At 49.8% G+C, this 18,748-nt stretch overlaps 1 protein-coding gene across 1 annotated transcript in view; it reads left to right on the top strand.

The window, feature by feature from the left end:
• MAP2K6 (mitogen-activated protein kinase kinase 6) overlaps positions 1 to 17,421 on the top strand; it is a 56,315-nt gene extending 38,894 nt beyond the window's left edge. Inside the window, exons 12-13 of the mRNA XM_058038562.1 lie at positions 1,523 to 1,638; positions 16,590 to 17,421. Of these exons, the coding sequence (XP_057894545.1) occupies positions 1,523 to 1,600 (78 nt within the window). The 3' untranslated portion in view covers positions 1,601 to 1,638; positions 16,590 to 17,421. The remainder of the gene's footprint in view (positions 1 to 1,522; positions 1,639 to 16,589) is intronic.
• Positions 17,422 to 18,748: the final 1,327 nt, after the last annotated feature.

The following is an 18,748-nucleotide window of genomic DNA, read 5'->3' as shown; positions in this document are numbered from 1 at the left end:
TCTTTTCTTCTGTAACCAAAAGAAAAGTTTATAATGCAGTGTAATCAAAAGAAAAGTATAGAATGCATTGTAACCAAAAGAAAAGTTTATAATGCATTGTAACCAAAAGAAAAGTATAGAATGCAATGTAACCAAAACCAAAGGGTCTCCAGGCAGCTGTAGGCACAGCTCTGTCACCCACCACCCTGGGCTGCTGTGTCATTTTGGATGGAAAAAACTGTATTTTATCTACAATAAATTGCATTTTGGAGAGCCCCTGGAGTCCCACATCCCTCATTCAGGCTCTTACAGGGTGTGAAAGCAAGGGTGTCCTGCTGGGATAATGACAAGGCATTGGGGTCACCTCAGAGTTACTCAGGACACTTCAATTCCTGTCACTGGCTGACCTAGGGAGACCTTAAGTTTTGCCTGGATCTTTGCCCCAGCCCATTCCAGCCCTGTTTCCCACATAATTGTGCTTCCTCTTCCTTACTGGAGTGTCTTTGGATCTCTTCCCAGCCACTCTGAGCTGCCTCATCTTATTCCCTGGGTGACTTTCCACTCGAGCCCACCTTGAAAATTCTCTTTTCTTTGCTCTTCTCCTCCCTCCACCTGGCCACTGCCAACAAACAGCCAATGCTCAGGAGCTGAGCTGAGGGGCAGCCTGGAAAAAACCCTGGAAACCCCAAATTACCTTTGAAAATTTGAAATGAGGGGTTGGAAATCAAACCCTTGAACAGGGCAGAGAGCACTGTGAGCCCTGCAGGGCCCTGGCTGCCTTTTGCTTCTTTCTGACCCCCTCCATACAAATAAATCCAATTATCTGCCAGGACAGTGGGTGCCAAGCAGGATTTTGGGGGTTTTCAGGTGGGATCTCAGCTTGGTGTGTGTCTGAACCAACCAAACTGAATTGCTGCTCCTGGTGGAGAGGGTTTTGTTGCTCTGGGTTAGGTGGATTTCGTTGTGTTTTTCCTCCTCACCCGTGTTTTTCCATTGGTGCTGAAATGTCAGCAGGGTTTTCTGGCAGGCTGTCTCCCCACGTTGGTCAGGATGAAGCAGTTAAACACAAAAGTGGGGATGGTTTTCCAGCAGGGGTGGTTTTCCCGTGTGAGGGAGCCTCTCCTGCTCTGAGGAGGGGCAGCTCAGGGAGGAACCGAGGCCCAGGAGTCACCAGAGGGTGAAAATGCACAGACAGCGCTGAGGGAAAACCAGCAAGGTTTGCCCTGCTCCAGCTGGATGGGTGACCATGGGCTGGGAGACGTTTTGGGATAGATCAAGAGGGTTTTCTAAGCCTTCCCTTTGCCTCCAGTGCTGCCCACTCAGCCCTGCCAGCCAGGTTTGGGGGGAACCCGGGGGGGCATCACAATTCCATGGAGCAGCCCTTGTGCTCCCTGACTTGCTGTAAAAACCCAGTATTATGATGCTAAGGACAAAGCCTTCTTCACTGTCTAGAGGATTGTCTGAAAAGCTTTTATGCTCATTGTGGTGAATAATAAACTTTGCTTTTTTGTTTTTGTTTTTTTCTCTCTCTTTGCTTTCCCAGCAACATCCTTTCTTCACCCTGCACGAATCCAAAGAGACAGACGTCGCCTCTTTTGTCAAGCTCATCCTGGGAGACTGAGAACTGGACTTGGGGAAGAATTGCCCTTCTGTGGACTGGTGGGTGCAGGGGAGGGCCACGTGGCAGGACTTGTCATGGAAGCACCAACAGAAAGTGGGTTTGTTTTGCTTTGGTTTGGTTTTATTCTGAGAAACCCCCGCCCTGCCCGAGTTTTTTGAAAGGGTTCTTTGGTATCCATAGTGACATAGAACGAGCTGGTTAGTGGGAATGAATTTTAATAAGGTTGGTAACCTTAAAACAAAAAACAAAACAACAACAACAACAAAAAATTTTTTTTGAATGAGTGATTTACATATTTAATGAGGTTCCTCTTCCTAACTTGCTCCTCATCCCCCTTCCCTTCCCTCTGAACCAGAATTTGCTTTGTCATGGTAATAGGTGCTATGGTAGTCATGAAGTTGTATGTAGATTTATATTTTGTCCCTTCCATTATTTTAATATTTATGTTAAGTGCTTGATGGAATAGATTTCTGTTTTATATGAGGATGAGTGCGTGGTGATGATGATGATGATGGTGATGATGGTGATGCAAAATGAGGCCACAGCAAGCAGCACTTGTAGGGCTCTGCTGGGGGAGAGGTGTCTGAGGAGAGGAGAGAGCAGAGGAGAAGTGTCCCTGTTGTGGAGTATATTTAATGTGCATCATAAAAGGAATTGATGAGCAAGACCTGCAGCTCAGCTGCTCGGGCTGTGCCGGGGAGGAAGGCCCTGGTGTCCCCTGTGTCACCTCCTGGTGTCCCCTGTGTCACCTGCAGACACACACACCGAGCCCAGCTGCTGCTCCCAGCCCCATCCCAGCCCTGCCCTGCTGGGGAGGCAGGCTGGGAGCTCTGGAGTCCCTGGGACAGTGTCTGGGACAAGAGGAGGGGAGGAAGGAGGGAGGCTGTCAGAGGAGTTGCACATAGAGGAGGAAGAGGAGGAGGAGGAGGAGGCTGCCCTGGTCCGTGCCCGCCTGCCCAGCAGCGTTGCAGTGCCCGAGGCTCCCTTGGGCTGGGGATGAGCTGCTTTGGGCCTCAGTGGGAGCTCCTCTGTCCTCTGGGGGTGGGACAGGGTCACAGGGTGCAGGGTGTGACGCCCCCAAAGAATGGGGGGGTTCAGTGCTGCTTTCCAGGGCTCCTGGCACTGTGTTGGCAGCAATCTCTCCCTGCTTGCCCACAGGGTCTGGGAGTGCCAGCGCTGCCAGGAGCCCCTGCTGGCACCTGGATTGGGCTGTGTCCAGCCCCAGCTGGGCTCTACAGCAGCTCTGGGCTCTGCAGCAGCTCTGGGCTCTGCCCTGGCTGCACGTGGGAGCTGCAGCCTGGGAAACCACGCAGGGACACCAGAGCCCACCCTGCCCAGGAGCTCCCTGCAGCTGGGGACAAGCTGCAATGTCCCCAGCAGCAAGAGGAGGAGGCTGCTGAGGTGGGAGAGGAGCTGGAGGTGCCTGTGCCCTGGGGTCAGTCACTGTGTGGAGCAGGGGGCACTGTGGGTGTTGCTGAGCCTGGAGTGAGGTGCTGGCTCCAGGTTAACGCTGCTTTGAGCCACAGCTGCCTGAGCCCCTCTGCCTTTGCCCTGGCTCCTTCCCCAGCCCTGCAGTGGGGCCTGCCTGTGCATCTGGGGGGCTGCTCAAGTGCCTCGAGCCCCTGCACGCACTTCTGTCCCCACCCTGGCTGGGGCACAGCCCCTCGGAGCCAGGTGTGAGCACAAACACCCTGCCCTGCAATGGTGGAGCTGTGCACAATGTCATTGAACCTGTGCACAATGTCACTGAACCCTGCCCTGCAGTGCTGGACCTCTGCAGGTGTCACTGAACCTGTGCAGGTGTCATTGAACCTGTGCACAGTGTCACTGAACAGTGACACTGCAATGCTCAACCTGTGCAGGTGTCATTGAACATGTGCACAGTGTCATTGAAGCTGTGCACAGTGTCACTGAACAGTGACACTGCAATGCTTAACCTGTGCAGGTGTCACTGACCCTGTGCAGGGTGTCATTTAACCCTGTTCTGCAGTGCTGAACCTCTGCAGGTGTCACTGACCCTGTTCAGGTGTCACTGAAAATGTGTGCAGGTGTCACTGACCCTGTCCAGGTGTCATTGAACATGTGTAGAATGCCACTGACCCTGTCCAGGTGTCATTTCCCCCTCTCTGCCAGGGTAGCAGCTCCATTCTCTGCTGGTGCAGGCTGGAACAGTCTGAGGGGATTTTGGGAAGGGATTTTGGCACTGTCAGGCAGGGCAGCGTTTCTGGGGTTTCTCAGTGCTGGTGCAGAGCAGGGGCTCGCAGAGGGCTGGCAGCAATCAGGGTGCCATTCCCAGGTCATTGGGGCTTTGGGGAGGAGGAGGAGGAGGTTCTCCTTGCTCAGCCCAGCCCTCGGGGAAGGACAAGCTCCAGTCTCACCCTGAGCCCAGGGGAACCTTTCAGGTTACATTTTGTGGCGGGTGAAACACGAGGATGTTTTACTTCAGTGTAATTTTAAGAGGTCTGGCCTGGCTCATGATCTGCCCTCTCATATTCCATGGTGTGTGTGTGTGTGTGTGTGTGTGTTTTTGCTCTCTCTCACTTTCTCAGAGTCACAGAGCTGTTTTGATTGATTGTCCTCAGCTGCAGCTGAAAGTCCAGCCAGCCAGTTTATAGACTTGGTTCCAGCATCAATTCTCACTTTGAAAAACATGACATTTAAAACCACCCTTTGGTTTTCCTACATATGGATCTGATGCTTTTGTTCAAGATTGTTTTTGCTGCTTTTCCCCTGCAATATAAGTCTCATTTGGACACCACATCTCCTTGACCTCAGAGCACCTTCATTTCAGTGCCATGGCAATTGACAGGTTGAATTTATGAGACACTGTCAGGGCTCAGTTTTAATAGCAGATATTAATGTCACCAGCGTTTTCCAATGGAGAATTAATGGCAGTGTTGTCTGTAACCCTCTGAAAGGTTCCTCCTGCCTCCACACAGGCCCTGCTTCTCTGCTTTCTGCTCTAATCCCTTGCTTTAATGACATTACAACAGGGCACTCAGCAACCCCTCCCTTCCCTGCTCCTTCCCCATGACTTTGCTCCTTTCCAAGTGGTTTGTGTGAGGCCAGAGCAGGTGTGGAGCTGTGTGAGGGTGGGAGGTGCTGTGGGAGGTCAGGGGAGCTGTCCCTGCATCCCTGAGGTGGGCACAAAACTTGGCCTGAGCCAGGAATTCCTCTTCAGCTCAGGGAGGAGACCCAGGGACTCCTGTGTGCCTCAGAGCCCTGCAGAGCTGCAGGATAGGTCAGGATTTTCTCTCTGCTCTTTAATTGGCACCTCTGTGAAGATGAATAGCCTTTGGTGGCTGCTCAGCTCTTTGTTTGGCCAAGACAGGCTCTGGGAAACCTTTCCTGACAGCCTGGGGATGGAGGGTTAGGGATGTTCTTCACAAAGATTTTCTGTGTTCACACAGCCCAGGGACGGAGGGTTAGGGATGTTCTTCACCAAGATTTTCTGTGTTCACACGGCCCAGGGATGGAGGGTTAGGGATGTTCTTCACCAAGATTTTCTGTGTTCACACAGCCCAGGGATGGAGGGTTAGGGATGTTCTTCACCAAGATTTTCTGTGTTCACACGGCCCAGGCTTTGGGACTGCCGCAAACTGGGATTTTTAGAGGAGCAGCTCCCAAATGCCATAAATCTGAAAGAGCCCCAAAGGGATTCAGGGGGCAGGGAGAGAGCAAAGCTGTGGGAGCTCAGGCCCAGCTCTGGGTGGGTTTGCAGGGCAGGGAGGCCTCTCCAGGCTGCCACAGGGACCCCAGGTGTGATGTCCCTCCTCCTCCTCCTCCTCTTCCTCCCACTGCACAGCCCCTGCGATCTCCAGGATGCTGCAGCCCTGCCATGGTGGAGCTCTGAAGTGTCTCTGGTAGCAAAGATGTTTCCTGGGTCTCCGTTGGACCCTTAAATCTGAAAGAGGAGCTGGAGGGCATTTTCTGGTTGCTGTTTTAAGCACCGGGTCGATGCTGCTGCACTGGGTGCAATGCCCATCTCTCCTGGAGTTCTTCCAGGTGGACAAACCTTGACACAGATATCTCTGTACTGTATTTCTCTGCTTTCCCCTGACTTTTGGTGAGTTTACTGCTGACAAAGAGGCAACTGTGACTTGTTAAGGAGGTGAAACTTCATTTCTGGAGGCAGGTGTGTGATGCAGGAGGGAGTTGGTGGGTCCGTACTTGAAAAAAAATCTCTAAAAAAATCTGAATTCTCAACCCTGCTGCACCTTGTCCAGGTGGGAAGGGGCTGAGGGCACAGCCTCAGCTGGGATTTCTCCATGCTGCTGTGTACCTGCACATTTCCCTTCTTCCCTCCACGTTCTGGAGGAGGAAATCCTGCTTGGTCAACACAGCATTGCTTCAGCGGCTGCTCTGGTGTGCTTCAGACAAGGTTCCCACCAGCTCCCATGTTTAATAAATCCTTTATATTCAAAACAACACCCAAAAAAACAGCCAAGATGCTCTTTTTTTAATTTTTTTTCCTTTTTCCATCTTGTTCCTGTTAGAGGAACTCTGGGAGCCTGTCTTGGTGCTTTCACTCTTTCACATGCCAAAGATCCCTCTTAGTTATGCTCCTGCCAAACCAGATCTTACATTCTTGCCTCTGAAACCATCCACTTCCCTGCTCCTTGGGGTTCCTTTTGTTGCTGTTGCTTTTTCACTGCATTTCCTGGTGTTTATTGACACGTCTATTGTTGAGCTTCCTGGACACATGCAGCTCTCTTTTTTTGGGTTGCAGGGAAAGACAAATAGCTGCCTTCACTTGTGTGCCCCTGCTGCTGGGGAAATACTGTCAGGGCTGTGGTTGCTGCAGATGGGATGGCTCATGGTGAGCTGGGGTCATGGAGGGTGTAAACTGGCACTGCTCCACTGGAACAGAGCCAGTTTGGTCCAGCTGAGAATCTGTCCTGAGTGTCTAAACAGTTATTACACACTAATAAAGATTAATGAGCACAAATCCCCACGGATTAGACGTAAAATGGCAATTTTTGCTCATTAATCTTTATTGCCATGTTATGGTTGTGGATGTTAGAGCAGGTTCCTCTCTCTGCTCTGGATGTGCCTGGGGAGAGGGAGGGTGGTCAGCACACCCAGAACACTCCAGATGTGCACATTTCTCACCAGATGTGCACATTTCACACCCTGTGTCCTGCCCCAGGCTCCTGGTTTCCTTGAAAGCAGCAGCAGAGGATGGATCCCAGAGCTGTGCCTGCTCCTCTGGCCTCTGCCTGGCCTGTGAAACCCAGATGGTTTGTGCTGAGAAGGGATCACATCTCCTCATGAATATTTCAGCTCAGCCTTTGCTGGAGCAGATGGAGAATGTGGAATTTGCCCTGGAGATCCCCCCTGGATCATGCTGGAGGAGTGGCAGCTCTGTTGAAGGCTGAAAGGACTCTCTGCTCCTTCACACAACCCCACTCCATCAAAACAGAGGCTTTTGGTGATAAATAGGGCCAGACAAAGCTGCATCTCAGATCTGAGGTGTTTGCAGATGAATAAACACAGCCAGGAGCTGCTGGGGCAGTGCTGCAGGCACAAAGGTCCATTGCTGGATAAATGGAAAGGACTCTGAGAGTGCAGTGAATTTAAGGGTGGATTTAATGGCCTGGGGACAAAATGAGTGCTCTGATCATGATATCAGATCGGAGCACTCTGCCAGGGAGGAGCAGGAGGGGCAGGACACAGCCTGAGAGCAGCCTGGCTGCCCTTGCCCTCCCCACATCTTCCTTCAGACCCACATTTATGGGTCCCACTCATCCCCAGCTCCAGCGAGGGGAGCAAAACTTAAAACCCAAAAAGAACCCACAGGGGAAAACCTGCAGGTGACCCAAGGCATGCTGCTGCTGTGTGGCCTTAAAGAAGGGGAAAGCCTGGAGGTCTCTGGAGCTGAGAGAGAAGAGGGGAAGCTTTCAAGGTGGTCTCAACCAGTTAAATGCTGGAAATCTCCCATTTTCAGGCCAGCAGGAGGAGGGAATTCACCAGGGACAGCCAGGGAGTAGCTGGGGCTGCAGGATGAGTGGGGCTGGTCTCTAAGAGAGAACATTCACCATCTCAGAGTGTCCCAGAACACCCAAAAACCTTCAGCATTTTTATGTTTTGGGTTTTTTTTTTCAGAGTGGATACTGTGAAAAGTCAGAAAGGGCCAGGAGTCCTTGATTTGTGTCCTTCAGAGCAGCCCTGGGATGCTGCAGAGCTCTGGGACACCTGACATCCTGGGCACCTTCATATCTTTATTTTCATGTCAAAATATTTCTCATCTTTTTATTTTCATGGGCAGCCAGCAGGGAGGGGAAGGGTTTGCAGTCCTTGGAGTGTGTAGGGGAGGAAGGAGCTGCCTGTCCTCTCCAGTTCCCTGCTCCCTGATTCCCCAGCTGGGAACGACCTGCACAGCCACCCTGCAGGAGTTTGTCACTTCATTTGCTGCCGTTTGGGACGCCTGACATCCTGGGCACCTTTTTATTTTTATTTTCATATCAAAATATTCCTCATATTTTTATTTTCATGGTATTTTACTCGCAACCAGCTGGAAGGGAGTCCATGGAGTGCTTTAGGTGAGGAAGGAGCTCCTGTCCTCTCCAGCTCCCTGCTCCCTGATTCCCCAGCTGGGCATCCCCACCCTGCAGGAGTTTGTCCTTGGTTTGCTGCCCTTTGGAGCTGCAGCAGCCCTGCTCTGAGGGGGCTGGGCCAGGATGAGCCTCAGTCCCTTCCTCGGGAGGCTCCTGGTGTTTGCAGGACGGGGCCGCGAGGTTCTGCGGGGATAAACCGGGAGAAGTTTGGACGTGCAGATGGAAATCTCAAAAGCTCAGACATCCTCTGGCCATTTCCAAAGCTGCCTGGTGTCAGCCAGAGCTGAAAAGCCTTCCTAGCAGTTTGATTTCGGGGTATTTTGATCTGTTAGTTTCGCTTTTGGGCTTAGCTAAATCCAGGAAACTCGCAGTGGTGTAATTTTTGAATCAAGACTAAACACACCCCAAAGTATTCCTGAACCCATCAGGAAAGCTGCTGCTTGCTTTATCTTCCAGGAATAATTCAGGCCAGCTCAGGCTTGAGTTCAGTCTGGTTTTGCCCCTAGATAATGATTGTTTTTGAGGAAATAATGAGAGCAGGCCGTGATCTTTCCAAAAGGCTGTGACCTGACACACCAAGCTGTGCCAAGAGGTGGATGGAGATAAATTCAGTGAGAGGGGCCAACGTCTGGAGGCTGGAAGAGCAGCCTGGAGTATCCATGGCCTCCAAAAACTCACTCAGACACATTTTCCCCAGGAATTACGGGATGGAGGTGTTGGGTTCTGCCCTATCTCGGGATTTTTCCCTCTAGGAGAGAACATTCAGCCATCTCAGGGTGTCCCAGAACACCCAAAAACCTTCAGCATTTTTATGGTTTGGGTTGTTTTTCAGGGTGGATACTGTGAAAAGTCACGAAGGGCCAGGTGTCCTTGATTTGCACAATCAGGGTGAAGAAATATGGATTAAGTGCCTGGTAAAAGCCAAAAAATGTGTTTTTAAAGATAAATCCCAGTCTCTGTCACAGCTGTTGAGCCAGGATCGAATTCTCCCAAATCCAGGTACAGCTGCAGAGCTCTCCATCCATTCTTAACCCAAATTTATTCCCAGATCCTGCATAAACACCTACAGCATGGACTTTGCCTTCTGGGGGGCTTCTTGCAGGCTGGGGCTCTAAATCCAACATTCCCCAAGCCAGGATTTGGCTCTGAATTTTCCCTTTAAAATCCCTGTGTAAAGTGAATTTCCAGGGCTGGGCCACTGTTTTTATTTTGGTGAATCCAGTGATTTGTGCTTGGTGAGAGCTGTCCCTGTGCCAGGGACTGCTGGAAATAGTCACAACATCCAAAAGAGCTGGAATTCTGCAATTTTTAATAGCAATACAACAAGAGGAAGAGGCTAAATGGAGCTTCTTGTACGCTGGAAATGTGTTGGAGTAAAATTTGTCATTTCTTGTAGGGGAAAAAAAAACCCCAAAATTGTCCAGGATCTTCAATTTAAGGATTTACAGTTTTATTGGCAAAGATCCCTGTTTAGCATCAATATATGGGATTTCTAGACTTTCTTTCTTAAGGTGTGAAGTCTGCTTTTTCTGGAGATGGTGGGAAACCTGTAACAACAATATTTCTACATCATTTTGGCTGGGAAAAAAAACCCCAAACACCAAAATATGAGCAAAAAAATGGAAAAGCACCCAGATCCCAGTGGTCTGGTGTTGGAGAGGGCACATGAACATGTTAGGAAGGAGAAGACTTTCCAACCTGCTTTAATACAAGTCCTTTTTTACTTCATTTTTAGGATTTTTTTACAGTAACATCATTTGGTTGCTTAACTGTGAAAGTCTCTGCTTTTCCATCCCTGTGGAAGGCTTATATTCCTTCTCATGTTCTTCTTATTTATTTTTTATTGATCCCTTTCTGGTACTATCCAAGAGGTGCTGAAGGTATCTCCCAGCCTGCCCTGGAGCCATGTGGAATCCCTGTGCTTTCTCCTACCAGCTGGGATGGCAGTAGACACCTAATTATTATTTTAAATTATCTTTTTAGCAACTTAGATTATTTTTCTTTTAGCGTCCTGGTTTGCTCTAGAATTAGGGATGGGGATAGGGAATCTTGCTTTTAAAAAATTGTAATTTTTGGAGTTTTGTTTTAACATCTTGGGGGCTTCTGAAGAAACCCGCTCACTTTTATGTTTTTGGGAGGGAAGAACGAGGTGGGTTTCTTGTTCCTTTGAGAGGGGATTGAGTAGCAGCAGGGTTCAATTTAGCTGGTAAAATGCTCTGTGTCATTAAAACCACCCTGAATTCTGACAAAACAACCACTTTCCACCTGGAAATTAAAATCTGGCTGGTGGCAAACTTGGTTTGTCCAAGGCTCGTGCCAGGCTTTTCTCTGTCAGATTTCCGTGGAGTTTGCTGAGCCCTTGGTGCTCAGGATGGGCCAGGGCAGGGCTGGGGACAGCCAGGTGTCACCTCTGGGGTGGAGGACACCTGGTCCTGCAGAAATAATCCAATAATTCATCTGCAGAAATAATGCAGCATTTCATCTGCAGCTCCTTGTTCCCCATGGGATGTTGAGGGCAATCCCTGAAGTGTGAGAGAGAATCAGGACTGGGGGCTCCAAACCCATCAGGTTTTGTTCTTTTTATTCCCTTCCTCCCCTTGGAAAGGTGCTTCCAAAGCCTCCCCAGCCTTTCTGCTCAAGAATAAGAGAATCAGAGAACCACAGAGTCATTTAGGGTAGAAAAACCTTGAAAATCATCGAGTCCAACCAAAAACTCAGCACTGCCAAGGCCACCACTAGCCCATGTCCCCAAGTGCCACATGGCCACATTTGAAGCCCTTCCCTGGTGCAGCTGTTTTCAGACAGCTCACGCTGCTTCTCTGGTTTGTTTTCTTTCCCCAAACGTATAAGAAGCGTTGGGTAGCAGAATGTGGAATTGATTAGAAGTTCATAAAGCAGGGACCTCAGAAGGATGTGGGTATAAATGCTTTTCAGGCATCCGAGGTGAACTTTAAATGGAGCTTTGGCCCTCATTTGCTTTCTGCTTTTCAAAAACCATTTATGAGAAAGTGGAGCTGTCAAAGCCATGCATGAACTTTGCCTTCTTGCAAATAACTTGTCTCAAAAGTAAATTGTCCAAATGCACAAGAAACTTGTCTCAAAGCAAATCCAGTAGCTCTACAAAGCTGGAATTGTGTGCATTGGAGGGTGTGAGAGGTGTGGATGTGTGTGTGTGTGTGAGTGTGTTTTGTGCAGGGAGTAACTCAACCATTTTGAGATTTACGAAAACACAATGCAAGTGCTTTTAGAAAAAAAAAATAAAAAAAGAAAGGCAGTGTAAAATATTTATTTCTTGGCAGAAGTACATCAGACCACATCTCCCATCCTTCTTTTAATTGCGTGGTGTTTGTTTGTGTTGTCTCAGGCTTTGCTGGTTTTCTCTGCAGGGCTCTGTCGCCTCACACAACCCCTCTGTCAGCCAGGGCACGGGGCAGCTCCAGCCCCTCAGGACAGCCCTGGGCTGCAGGCAGGGAGCAGGGGCAGAGCTGGGTTAAAGGCAGCACAGAGCAGCGGGGGTGATTCTCAGTTTCCAGCCTTGTGGAGGGAGGGAATTATTTCCTTGTGAGAATCCAAACCACCACAGCACCACAGCCTTGGGGAGGGTGCTTGGGCAGCCAGGGCAGCTTGGAGGGGATGAGGTGGCACTGGCGTGGCTCTGAGGTGGCACTGGCTGGTTGGCAGTGTCCTGTGGGCTTTGCCCAGGGTTTGGAGCTGGCCCTGTGCAGGGTGGGTGCTCCGAGCTCCCGTTCCCAGCCGGGTGCAGACACTGCCAGGTCCCACCAGTCAGGCACTGCCACGCTCACTGCTTGTCCCCATGCCCCAGAGCCTTTCTGAGGTCACCTGGCTGTCCACCTGCACGTCCCTGTGCTGCCTTCACTCATCTCTGCTGTTCCTGGTGCTCTGGAGACGAGCAGGGGTAGCAGAGTGACAGTAGGAGTGTGTGTGTAACGTTTGAGAGGCTTTTACTCCATGTTGTTGTTGTTTTAATGAGATGCTTTTAGGGTCCGTGCTGAACTGGTTTCTTCAACCTTCACTGCCACAGATTCTTTCTTCCTTTTCTTCACTTCAATCAGATTGGCAAAATACATTTGGCTTGGGGAAAAAAACCCCAACCAACCCTAAACCCTGCTGATGGGATAAGTTACTCCTCTTTACTGTGCTTTGATTTGATTTCTCAGGATACTCAGAGATTTTTCACTGCTGCTGAGAGGGGACAGTACACCTTTTTTGGAGACTTCAACCACTGTAACAGTTTTCCAGATGTGTGTGTGCGCGTGCGTGTGTGTAAGCCAGCGCTGTGCGTGCGTGTGTTCTGCTGAATATCGTGTGCATCTCTGAAATGCTTCAAACAACTGCCTGGAAGTCAAAAACCAACCACCTCTTTCCAGTCATATGTTTGCCGTGACTTTTCATAACCACACTTGAAACTAGTGGTCTTGGATGGAAATATTCAAAGAGCAGGGCATCTTTATAGCAATGGTATGTCAGTCGAATTACGGGAAATGTACACAAAAAATAAATAAATGAAATTTAAAAGGAACGTTCTCTCAGCCTACCTGTGTTTCCCTCAGTGGAAGTGTTACCAGTTGTGTTGGGACACGCTTTGGGCTGCTTTTGCCATTGCCATGGGAGGGTTTTGGGGATCGTCTTACTCCCAACAGCTTATCATCCATTACTGAAAGCTCAGGAATGCTCAAGCTGCTCGGCAGGGATAATTGTCAGCGCTGGTTTCCCTTTCCCTGCTCGGGCTGGCGGGGGCAGGCGCAGCCACATCCCGTCCAGCCCACATCAAAGGCGCGGCCCGCAGGGACGGCAGCAGCGCCTTCCTGCCCCCAGCCCTGCCCAAAACCAGCTTTGCCAGGGGTTCCAGGGCACCCAGCCCCGTGCCCAGCATTCACCAGGCTGGGCTCTGCTGGGTGGGGGCTCAGCACCTCCAGCTGTGTGGCCAAGGGCTGGGCTGGGCTGCAGGACAGATGTGCCGCTTTGCTGTGTTTCTGCGTTCCCCATCTCTGCTACCTGCCTTTCTGTCCAGGGTGGCTCTCAGGCCACTTTTTGTCCTTTTGTCCTGATGCAAGGCCAGCGTTCACCCTGAGTTCACTGTGTGAGCCAAACCGCTCTGCTGGAGTGAGGCGTGTTGGGCTGCTCGTGCTGAAACATGAATCGCTGCTTCCCTCCTCCTCCTGTAAATAAAATTATCCTTCCATTTGTGTTAGAACTGCAGAAAACAATATCCCAGCTCCCTCTGCTGATCCTGCAGTCCCAGTGAGGGCTGCAGAGCTGGTGTGCTGCACTGTGAATTCCAGAGACCCAGCCTGGTTAATAAAAAGCTTTGAGTGGCACAGGTTTGAAATGCAGCTTTGTAATGCAATTATTTGGGTTGATGGAATGGCAGATCCTGTTCCCTCTGCCTCCTCCGCCTGTTTCATGTATGAAATTGTTAAGTAATTCCTAATGTCACGTGGAAGTGGGGAAGAGAATGGGAGAAGTTGAGGTGTGAGGAAAATCAATGTTTGCCACCTGGAAGAAGCACGGATGCCTGGGCTGAACGCTTTGGGATTGCAGCAGGAATATTATAACCCAGCAGTGGGAATGCTGGTGATGCAGAGATTGCCATAAAAATGTCTGGAGGGAAGAGCTGCAAGAGGCACAGACCCATTTCTGAGAATGCTGAACCGAACAGCTGCTGAAGTTCTCCCAGCGCTGCGCGTGCGTGTGTGTTCTGTTTAAAAGGAAGAAATTAAGAGCCATATTTTTATTTTATCAAATCAAATTACCCCTGTATGCTCAGAATATTTATGCATCAGTGCTTTTTTTTTTTATTAGAGCTTTATCTCACTGTAATCAATTCCAAATACTAACCTATTTTTATCGCTGTAATGCAGCAGTAATTTATAAGATGTAGACGGAACGCACACGAGATGCCAAAAGCAATTTTATGGAGCCTCTTTTGTTGTCATCTACAATGCATCAGCTCTTGCCTTCAGCCTCCCATCAATTTTAAAAGCCCCAAGATGAAAAAAAAAAAAAAAAATAAATAAAAAGGAGCAAGTACAGCGAAGCAGCTGCCAAGGCCTGGAATAGCCTGAGATCTGTGTGCACCTTTGGGATGGAGGTTGATTGAACACGGCACAATAATGAAAACCGTGCTGGGCTTTGTAATGCAATTATCTGGGTTGAAAATGGCAGATCCTGTTTCCTCTGCCTCCCCTGCCTGCTCCATGTATGAAATTGTGAAGTCATTCCTGCGTTATCCCAGCTAACATCACAGGGAAGTGAGGAAAAGAACAGGGAAAGCTGAGGTGTGAGGAAGAGAAGAGGGAAAGTTGGGGTCCTTGGGGCTGAACAGAACTGCCCTTCTGCACCTTTTCTCCTCTCCTTTGGGAGCCCTTCTGGATGGCACTAGGATTGGCTCCCAAAGTGCAAATATGCCAGTGAGCATCCCAGAATCCCCATGCCAGTTCCCACACCAACCAGCTGCCTTTGAGCAGCTCCCACCCTGAGGGGCACCTGCAGCAGGAGCACCCATGGGTGTGCTCATGGCTGAGGCTCTCCAAGTCTTTCCAGTCAAGATCTTCTCATCAGACATCGCTGCTGCTCTCCCAGATTTTCCTGGTGTTACCACTCCAACACACTTTTGGTTCCAGTTCTGGCTCTCTGGTGCTGTGGGTGATGGTGAAATCAATATAATCATGGTGAGACAAGTGGGAATGGCTTCAGACTCACAGAGAGTAGGGTTAGATGGGATGTTGGGAAGGAATTGTTCCCTGTGAGGGTGGTGAGGGGCTGGGATGGATTTCCCAGAGCAGCTGTGGCTGCCCCTGGATTCCTGGAAATGCCCAAGGCCAGGTTGGATGGGACTGGGAGCACCTGGGACAGTGGAAGGTGCCCCTGGACTGGATGATCTTTAAGGTCCCTCCCAACCCAAACCATTCTGTGAGTTCATAAATCTGTGAAGATCTTGCAGCGTTTTTGAAGCATACACTGCACCCAAAGGTGATGTTAAAGACAGAGATGTTTAATTCTGTTTCATTTACTTGCTGAATCCTACTAATAGACACTTGGAAGCACCTTCAGACTAAAAGCACATCCCATTTAATACCCCGTGATTGCTTTTAAGGCATGCATATAAATAGGTCTCTTTCAATAGGCTTCTATTAACCACAGGCACTGAAAATAAATGGAGGAACATTACAGAGTATTGACAAATTATTGATGGCAAACATTACCAAGGCACCTTTGTTGTTTGCCTGCCCCTTTCATATCGGAGGACTTTTGGGAAATAACAATCAAAGCAGCCCCTCCTGGAGGAATCATTACTAAAGCATTTTGCATGCAGATTACTTCAGGCCTCAGCACCGCGCTCGGCTGGGTCAGGAGAGGAAGGCCAAGATTTGCTGATTGAGATCAGATGGCTGGTGGTGAGAAGGAATCTAGATGACTTAACTGGAGGGATTAGACTCAAGTCTTTTGGCTTCCACTTGGCTGTTTTATAAACTGCGCGGCCGGGCCGCGTTCCCCTCGGCGTGTGCGCGCTGCGCGCGGGGCGGCTCGGGGCACCAGCCAGTCCCTCAGCGCTGGCAGGGCAGCCCTGCTGGGCGAGAAAGGCAAAACCAGTGCAGGTGGGAGCTAAAATTAGCCCCAGAACTCCAGCCCTCGCACCTCCAGCCAGGCTGAGCTCTCCAGCCCCGCCGCGGTTTGGTGGGTGATGCCGCGGGGCAGAGCCGCCGTTCCCAGAGCTCCAGACACTGTTCCCAGAGCTCCAGCTGCTCTTCCCAGAGCTCCAGCTGCTGTTCCCAGAGCTCCAGCCCCATTTCCCTGCCCTCCCCACGGCCTCTGAGGTACCCAAACACAAGCACTGTCCCCACAGCTGGCACCTGGCTTCAGGGTGAGGAGCCATTGGAGGGTTTTGTTAGCGGTAGTTTGGAGCCTCACCCATTGGATGTATCCCCACGGGAGCAGATGGAGCTTTCTCCTTTCTCTCAGAGCCTAACCTTTAATTTTACAAGGCTGATTGAAACCAAGAGTGGAAATAAAAAGTCAGAGCTGCTCTGTTTTCCTTCCCCTCCCTTCCATTATCTTCTTTCTTTTCCATCCATCCTCGTTTCACATGCCTCTCGGATTGCGTCCCCCTGGTTTCCCAGTTATTTATTGACCCAGACCTAATTCCTTATTTCCAGAAATGTGTCATGAATCTTGCCTTTGAGTCATTTGCTTTTTGCTTTCCAGGCTCATCTCTTTGACCACGTTTTCCTGTGAAAGATAAGGATATAGGGTTTGTGGAGTAATCGCAGCAGGATGCCTGGGTTTCATTCATGGATCTGTTGCCACTGGCTCATTATGGAAAATTAGGAGAGTTATTTCACCTTTCAGTGCCTCACCTTAGTGTCACCATCTGTAAAACAAGGCTCATAATTGTTATCTCTTCCTCACAGGAGAACTGGGGAGCTTCACTAATGACCATCTGCTAAATGCTCTCAGAGCCTCACATGAACATTTCTACTGAAGTGCAAATTATTATTAGAAACCAGGGATTGTTACTGGATTGATATCAAATCATTGTCGACAGCTTCTCTGCAGGGAAAACTTAGGCACAGCCAACAAGAACAAGCTGCATGTTTTGAAGTTGTGCAGTTGATTATGTTGGCTTTCATCTTCTGGTAAGAGGATCCTCTGCCATCTGAACTCTCTGATCTCTGGGAACACAATTCATCCAATCAATCTGGAGGAAAATAAACCTCTGCAGACAAAAACATTAAGTATCCACCTGAGATCAGATGAAGATGGAAGATGTTAATTAATTCCCAGCCCCCAGCCCTTAACTCTTGCACAGCCAGAGCTTCCCTGGCCCACCAGGCAGTGCTGGAGGGAAGCACAGGACTCATCCATGGCCCATCCCAGGCTTGCAGAGTCTCCTGGGCTCCGTTTTAATTGGAAACATGCAAATATTTAATGATTAAATTGGTGCCACCGAAGGCTCCTATGGACAGTCTGGGGGTCACGTGCTGATCTCGTGGTCCTCTCGGAGACTCCAGGTGCCAGCACAGATTCCAGCTGTGGCTCCTTCCCAGATGTGGTGGCTTAACCCCAGCCCCAGCAGCTCAGCCCCACAGGGAACCAGAGGGGTAAAACTGAGAAAATTCTTGGGCTGAGATTAATAATTAAAGCAAGAGCCACACATGGGAACAAAGCAGAACAAGAAATTCATTCCCCACTTCCCATGGCAGGCAGGGGCTCAGCCATCCCCAGGACAGCAGGGAGGACAAAGGCCACCACTCCAGATGTCCTTCTCTTCTTCCTCCTTCATCCCCTGAGCCTGACATGGATGGCCTGGGTGTCCCTGGTGTCAGCTGTCCTGGCTGTGTCCCTTCCCAGCTCCTTGTGCCCTCGCTGGAGGGGTGAGGAGCAGGAAAAGCCTTGACTGTGCAAGCACAGCTCAACAATAACAAAAACACCCCCAGGTTATCAACCCTGTGCTCAGCACAAACCCCAAACCCAGCCCCACGGTGGAGGAAAGTCAGCTCCATCCCAGTGAGAACAAGTCCAGCAAGGAGCCACCTGGGCTGAGGGACATTCCTGCACCTCTGCTGTCCCTGACCCAGTGAGTTTCCTCTTCGCTCAGCCTCAGTGCTGGCAGCTGATGGGTTTAGTTGAACCTGGAGCTGACATTTAGGACATGCAGACACAGAACTCCCTCTGGGGTGTGCCCCATGTGCCCTGGAAGCTCCACTGGAAATATTATAGGTGTTGGTTACAGTCTCACTGCAGTGAGTTCTGCAGTTCTCCACTAACAATGCACAAAATGCCCAACAATTTTTTGCTACAAGGTCTTTTAAGGCCAAACTGACAATAAAGAAATGACACCTAAATTATTTTCACTTTTAACCGAATAACTGATCACTCAGAGTCCACAATGTGTCCAATTACACAAAACCACCCAAAAACCATGGAGAAAGAAGAAGGTGAAGAAGAGGTGAAGAAGAAGTTGAAGATGAATGAAGAAGAAGGTTAAGAAGAAGGAGCAGCCTCCACCCTAAAACCTCCATCCTGCTTTATTTATATTACTATATTCTAAATCCCCAAACTCTGAGTTTCCACCCTGTGATACCACACACTTCTACCCAAACTCCACACCCACAACTCCAGTTCTGCCATTCCATTTTGGGAGCTTCTCCAGGGCTTCTCCAGAAATGCAGTTTTCTCTTGGGGGTCAGTGCCTGGCAGCGCAGAAAATCTCAAATTCTCAGCATCCAGAGCTCCAACCACAGGGAGCTCTCACCCTTTTTAGTGCCTGTCCCCATCTGTTTTTCCCGGAGCTGAGGATGGGTAGGGAGGATGCCTGGAGGCTACAACCCATCAGGGGCATTCAGTCGGGACAAACATCCCTATTGACAGCAGAAATGGGGCTGGGGGCTGTGAGGAGCAGAGAGCTCAGCCCTGCTGCGACACCAGAACTGACAATTTACAGCTGGAGAGGTTTAGGAACAGCCCCTTCCCCCACTGACACCATTATGTGCCATTAGGGTCACTGTCTTACTTTGCTGGGTTGAAGGAAAATAAATGTGTTTTAATGATGCTGCAGTCTGAAATCATC

This window comes from Melospiza georgiana, chromosome 21 (genome assembly GCF_028018845.1).
Source record: "Melospiza georgiana isolate bMelGeo1 chromosome 21, bMelGeo1.pri, whole genome shotgun sequence".
Taxonomy (NCBI): domain Eukaryota; kingdom Metazoa; phylum Chordata; class Aves; order Passeriformes; family Passerellidae; genus Melospiza; species Melospiza georgiana.
Note: the sequence above shows the minus strand (reverse complement) of the source record. Positions and strands in the feature narration are given on the sequence as shown.